At 40.6% G+C, this 6,535-nt stretch overlaps 1 protein-coding gene across 1 annotated transcript; it reads left to right on the top strand.

The window, feature by feature from the left end:
• Positions 1 to 329: 329 nt before the first annotated feature.
• LOC145330861 (uncharacterized) lies at positions 330 to 4,472 on the top strand. Its single transcript, XM_080175523.1, has one exon. The coding sequence runs from the start codon at positions 330 to 332 to the stop codon at positions 4,470 to 4,472; it is 4,143 nt and encodes a 1,380-aa protein (XP_080031649.1).
• Positions 4,473 to 6,535: the final 2,063 nt, after the last annotated feature.

Below are 6,535 nucleotides of genomic sequence, written 5' to 3'. Positions count from 1 at the left end.
ATGACCCTGATGGGGTAAATAAAGTACTTAATTTCTTGGATAGTCACATAGGCAAAGAAGCTAGGATCACAGAGTTGGAAGCTTTTGAGAAAATATGGTCATACAGACGGACACAAGAACAGTCTATCTTAGAATACCTTAAAGAACATGAGAGACACTACAACAAATGCAAGCAATTGGGGATAACATTCACAGATACGTGTAGTGCGTTTATAGTTATGCTAGGGGCGAAGCTTAATAATACACAAGCAGAACTAGTAAAGGGAGTAATCGATCTTGAAAAAGAAACGGGAAAGACGTATGGAGCCGTTAAGCGAAAATTAAAAGACATGCTATCCGATTCATTAGGCAACATCGTTTCATCAGACGCAAATTTAACTAGCGCCGAAGCCTTTATTGCCAAGAATCAGGAAGCTTTCGCTACTTGGCAAAAGAATAATTCATATAAAAGGAACTATACGGCTAATTATAATAATAATAATAGTAGAAAGTCGTATTCCAACAATTCGTCGAATGGCGCTCGCTCTGTTCCTAAGAACAGGGATGCCAGCCCTATGAACCCGATCGACCCAATTACTAGAAGACCCTATAAATGCAAAACATGTGGATCATTCAGACACTTCAATAGAGATTGCCCATACAACAAGAACAGTAATAATAACAACGGCGGCGCACAAAATTCATCAAAAAGAAGAGGAAAAATCTTTATGATTCAAACCCAAAACTCAGATGAGGAGGATGCTTTGCTGTCTCAGTTTGAAAGGGGAGAGTATGGAGCAGAGGAAAACAAAGAGGACAAAGAAGAGGACAAAGTAGAAAAGGTACTTTTTACCTCTAACAAAGAAGAGTTGAGTAAGTTCACGGCGGAATCTATCAACTGTGCAGCACTTGATTCCTGTTGCACTTCCTCGGTGGCTGGACACAAATGGATGAATATATTCCTGTCATCAGTTCCCAGTGAGCTTCAGAAATATGTAAAAGGACCATACAAAAGCAAGAAAACATTCCAATTCGGGAACCAGGGAATATTACCAACAATGGAAGCATATACCATCCCCATAGTAGTTGCCGGTAAACAACATCTCATAGAGGTTGACATTATAGAGTCGGATATTCCACTCTTAATGTCCAAATCTCATATGAAGCAAATTGGCATCACTCTAAATATGGCTGATGATACTGCATCCATCAATGGAAAATTGATCAGAGTAGATACAACTAGTGCTGGACATTTTATTCTCAACCTTTTTGGGGATAATGAGCGTCAAGATACAATGCTGATGCAGGAGATATGTGCAGTGAATATGTTAAAGGAGAGTGAAGAAGTCCAAATGCAATTATTGCACAAACTTCACAAACAATTCGGGCATAGACCTAAGCGAGTGTTTGTTGAACTCATTAAGTCTGCTGAACAGTGGGATCCAAAATTCAGCAAGATGATTGATCAGATTATAGATGGTTGTGAGGGTTGTATTCTGAGAAAACGCAGCCCAGATAGACCAGCAGTGGCTTTACCCATGGCAAAGGACTTCAACCACATACTGGCAATGGACCTAAAGAAATGGGATGACAAGAACTACATCCTATACTTTGTTGATATGTTCACAAAGTATACAGTCGGAGTTGTCATTCAAGATAAGAAACCTGAGACCATTGTTGCAAAACTGTTTGACAATTGGATCAGATATTTTACTGTACCAGACATGATCCTAACAGACAATGGAGGTGAATTTATCAATGAATCAATGAAAGAAGTTTGCAGCATCCTAAATGTCTTTCACATCACAACTGCCGCCAATAGTCCTTGGCAAAATGGGACATGTGAAAAACACCATGCCTTATGTGATTGTGTAATAGGATGTCTGAGGAGAGATTACCCAAAGATGTCATTAGAACAAGCTGTAGCTTGGTCATGTGCAGTAAAGAACTCGGTAACAAATGTTTATGGTTACTCATCCTTTGAATTAACGTTTGGGAGAGCACCAAGGCTGCCAAACATCATGACAGACCCAATACCAGCTTCACAGATTGAGCCTAGGAGCCAAGAGCTAGTAAAGAATCTAGAAACTCTCTATGGCACAAGGGAGGCTTTTGCAAAAGCTGAAAAGTGTGTGAAACTCAAGCTGGCACTCAACAGAAAGATGAGAGCAGTCAACAGAGACTACAATCCGGGAGATCTTGTCTACTACAAGAGAGACAAAGATGATAAGTGGCTAGGACCAGCCAAAGTGATATTCCAGGACAGCAAAGTTATTGGAATACGCACTAGTTCAGGATATGTAAGAGTGAGTGCTAATAGATTATGGCCTGCTGGTCAAACACTTTCAGAGAGACTTCGAGATGAAGAAGTACAGCTGGAAGAGATGAAGAAGGGGTCTCCTATAAAATCAAAGGAAGCCAAGAAAGATGAGAAAGCTGTCAAGATGGAAATTGACACAGAAGATGAAGATGACTTCCATGAAGCAAATGAGGAAGTCACAAATCCAGAGACAGGAGAAATAACAGATGATAGTGCTGAAAATGTGCAAGATGAAGAAACAAGCAATGCTGAGAATGTGCAAGAAGAAGTAACAGGCAATGCTGAGAAACCTGTGGAAGTAACAAGAAAGAGTCCTGAGAAATTTTGTAAACACCAACGAATTGAACTCAAAGACAATGGAAGATGGGAAAGAGGAGTTGTGCTTGGACAAGCAGGCAAGAAAGTTGGCAAGTACAAGCACTGGTACAATGTGCAATTGGACAGTGGCAAAAAGTTCTCAGCTGACTTTGCCCAACAAGAAGTTAGGAAGGAATCCACAACAGAACAACATGCACAAGACGAGAATGAGATCCTGCTCACTGAGGGTGTAGATATTAGGCTTGACACTGGCAAAGTAATCACCATCAGAGACGAGGAAAACTTGATTGTTCTGGATGATGATCAAGCTTTGGCAACTTGGCTTCATGAGGAAATTTTGGCAGTTATGTTGCCAAAAGAAAAGAGAAACACTCCAGAGTGTGATGCAGCTAAAGAATTAGAGTTACAGAAACTGAAAGACTTTGATACCTACAATGTAGTAGATGATGTGGGACAGCCATTTATAACAACTACCTGGGTTCTTACTCAAAAAGGTAATGAAATCAAAGCAAGACTGACAGCCAGAGGATTTCAGGAGGAGGACGAACACCCAAAGGAGTCACCAACACTGCAGAAATACTCTTTGCGCACACTGCTGACAATTGCTTCAGCCAAAGGATGGGCCATAGAGACTGTAGATGTTAAGAGTGCATTTCTCCAGGGGACTACCCTTAAGAGGAAAGTCTATGTGAGACCTCCCAAAGAGGCAAATGCTTTAAATAGTCTGTGGCTTCTGAACAAATGTTTGTATGGTTTGAGAGATGCAAGCAGACAATGGTATACGAAAGTGGAAAGTGTCTTAGAGAAGCTTGGATTTCAAAAGTGTACCTATGACTCAGGATTGTTCTACCTGAAGGTCAACGGTAACCTGGAAGCTTTGGTAGGCTTACACGTGGATGATTTCCTGAATGCGGGGGATGAATACTTTCACTCAGTCATTCTTCCACAGATTTTGAATACCTTCAAGGTAGGGAAATCAGAGCGAGGCAGCTTTATGTACACTGGGTTCCAGTTGAACCAGGACAAGAATGGAGTTACATTGGATCAGTCAGACTATGTGGAGACCATAGTGGTACCTGAGATTGATAAAGTAAGACTCAGACAATCGAATGAAGAGATGACGTTTGAGGAGTTGTCAATGCTCAGAAAGATGACTGGTCAATTGAATTGGACAGTAAGGTCAACCAGACCTGAACTATCATTCAGTATGATCGCATGTTCAACACACTTCAAAGGTGGAACCATTGCGGATTTGAAATACGCAAGGAAGACACTACAGAACCTTAAAGACAACAAAGCAGTGCTAAGATTTTCCAATTTGAGAGATCTTAAGAAAGCAGAGATCTGGCTGTTCACAGATGCCTCCTATGGCAATTTGAATGGAGGTACCGACAGTACACAGGGATATGTGTTGTTCTTAGTGAGACCAGAAGATGGAAGCTGTGCTCCCATTGATTGGAGAGCCAATAAGATTGATAGAGTGGTGACATCTACTCTAGCTGCTGAAGCTGTTAGTCTAACAAAAGGTCTAGACGCGGCAATAGCCTTCAAGTGGACTTTGCAGCAGCTACTAGGAGAAGAAGGAAATCTTCCTGTCAGAGCTATCATTGACAACAAGGATACTTATGAGATTGTCCACTCCACCACAGATGTTGCAGAAAGAAAGCTGCGCAGGGAGATTGGAGTAGTCAAGCAGATGCTGAAGGACAAGGAGCTAGAACAGCTAATATGGGCGCGTGGACAGTTCCAGCTAGCAGACCCTTTGACCAAACTTGGGGCTAGTGGCGATGCACTAAGCAACGTCATGCAGCAGGGCAAGATTCCCAAAGAGATCTTGGATGAGATCAAAGCCTAATAACAAGGCTAACAATTTTTGTAAATATTCTATTGTATTTACTGTATTTTTTTTAGATTTAAGTAATTAAAGTTCAACTATTTTATGCAATCTTTCACCATATTTAAATCTGGTTACAGAAATATTTACAAAAAGTATCACATCCTATATCTCAAGGTTTTGATCCATTTTGAGAAAATGTAGCCCACCAAGTATATGGTGACAACTTTCATTCTTCAAGTATAATATGAGTTTCGTGATAAAAATAATGGTTGACAACACTGTTCCTAAATTCAAGAAAAATGTTACGCGGCATATATGCGCGGTTGTATACACAATAAAAATGGCGACAAAATGTTTTATGAATTAGCGGAAATTTAATTTTATGAAAAATGTGATAAAAATGTGTATAATACAGGAAAACTTTACTTTTTATTGGTTTTAAATCAGTTTTAGCATTACAGTTTTGTCTTTTATCAATTTCGGATTAAACTCGAATTTATATAAAAGGTAAACACACTTTCATAACTTATTATGTATTGCTAAAAATTGTTTTAAAAGTAGCCTGTTATTATTCACACATTTTTCGTATGTTTTTAAGTTCAAAAGTGATTTAATTTCTGCTTAAGTCGTATAGTTTACTAATTTTATCAGTTTTACATGTTTTTTTTTGGAAACAATATTGTTTTATCAAAAAACAATCAATTTTATACAATTGTTGATATAGTTTCATACGCATAAAGTTGTTTTTGGTCTTTAATAATGATCAATAAACTCTTTACTTTAGTATGATTTAGCTTTTAACATAGGCTATTATAATAAATGTTTTAAATCTTAACGTAAAAATTTGGTTCTATTCGGTTCTTTAAATATGAACAACGTTTGAGCTCAAAAATATGACGTTTTTTTATACACATATTATCTTTTCTTCACACGGGAAAAATTCATTTCATTGACTATTTTCTCGTCTATAAATAATTCATTTTTTTTTTTTGGAAAGAAAACTACAAGACTTAAAACTTGTTAATGTGACTTAGGAATAATTTTTAAAGCTTTATTTCTTTGTCTAGTGTGATGTATCCCAAATCTGATGTTGCCCTAGCCAACCTAGTTGCCCAGTTGGAGGCGAACACCAACCACTATGTCCTGTCTGAGATGGACCGCCGATGATTTGTCCGGAGCAGATCCAATGGGTGACGATAGAGACGCAAGACATGGACCTGCTGACCGAGAAGGTGATGGCCCTCCTAGAGAACGAGTCCCCGGTCAGTGTTACCCTGCCTGTGTTACAGCACTTCTTGGGTGTCGTGAGGATTGGTGAGTTGATTAGTGGGGTGGAGAACATCATTGAGGCCGTACGTGGCTCATGCCATGTAGTGAGCATTCCCACGGCCTTATACATTCCCCAGAGTTTCCCGATTTGGGGGGAGGTGGAGAAGTTCAATGCTTTTGTGTTTAAGAAGTTGGTAGAAATGGCTTTGCCTATTCTGCTTTTACACAAAAGCTTTCTCACAAGGCAGAAGTATAAGTGGGTGGTCAGCTTTGACTGTTTTCTGGAGTTCGTGACGGACAACGGTTTGGGGCAATCCCTTACTGTTAATGCGAAATATCGCTATGCGAGTCGCATTCTGCGATTCCACGCTAGTCTGAGGCATGCGGAACCTCCCTGCCAGGTGTCTTCCCCGGTGGTGCCATTGCCCTTGGCCGAGACGTGGAGATATGCTGAGAAGCCAGAAACAGCTGAAATTCTCCAGGGTTTAGGGTATGAGGTTAAGCCGAGGCCCGCCAACAAGAGAGGGGGAAGGAAGCCCAAGGGGGAGAAGTCCAAGGGGGAGGTGTCAACTGGGGGTAAGACCGGGGTGGTTAGCTACCTAGCGCCCAAGCCCATATCCGTGATCAGCATAGACGAGGGGACCTTCAAGAGGACCTTCCGGGAGAATATGGAGTTGAGGAAGGACTTGAAGCTGCTCCAGAGTGGCCTTGACGACACTGAGAGGTACGTGACCAAGTTGTTGGGGGAGGTCAAGGATCTCAAGGGAGATTTGAAGACTGCCAAGGCGGAGAGGGACAGGTACAGAGAGGAG

The sequence above is a fragment of the Acartia tonsa genome, chromosome 10 (assembly GCF_053477335.1).
Source record: "Acartia tonsa isolate MP-2025a chromosome 10, ASM5347733v1, whole genome shotgun sequence".
Lineage (NCBI taxonomy): Eukaryota > Metazoa > Arthropoda > Copepoda > Calanoida > Acartiidae > Acartia > Acartia tonsa.
Note: the sequence above shows the minus strand (reverse complement) of the source record. Positions and strands in the feature narration are given on the sequence as shown.

What these genes read in the sequence shown, in the direction of transcription:
- LOC145330861 (XM_080175523.1), top strand. Translation starts at nt 330, where the DNA reads ATGCTATCCGATTCATTAGGCAACATCGTTTCATCAGACGCAAATTTA.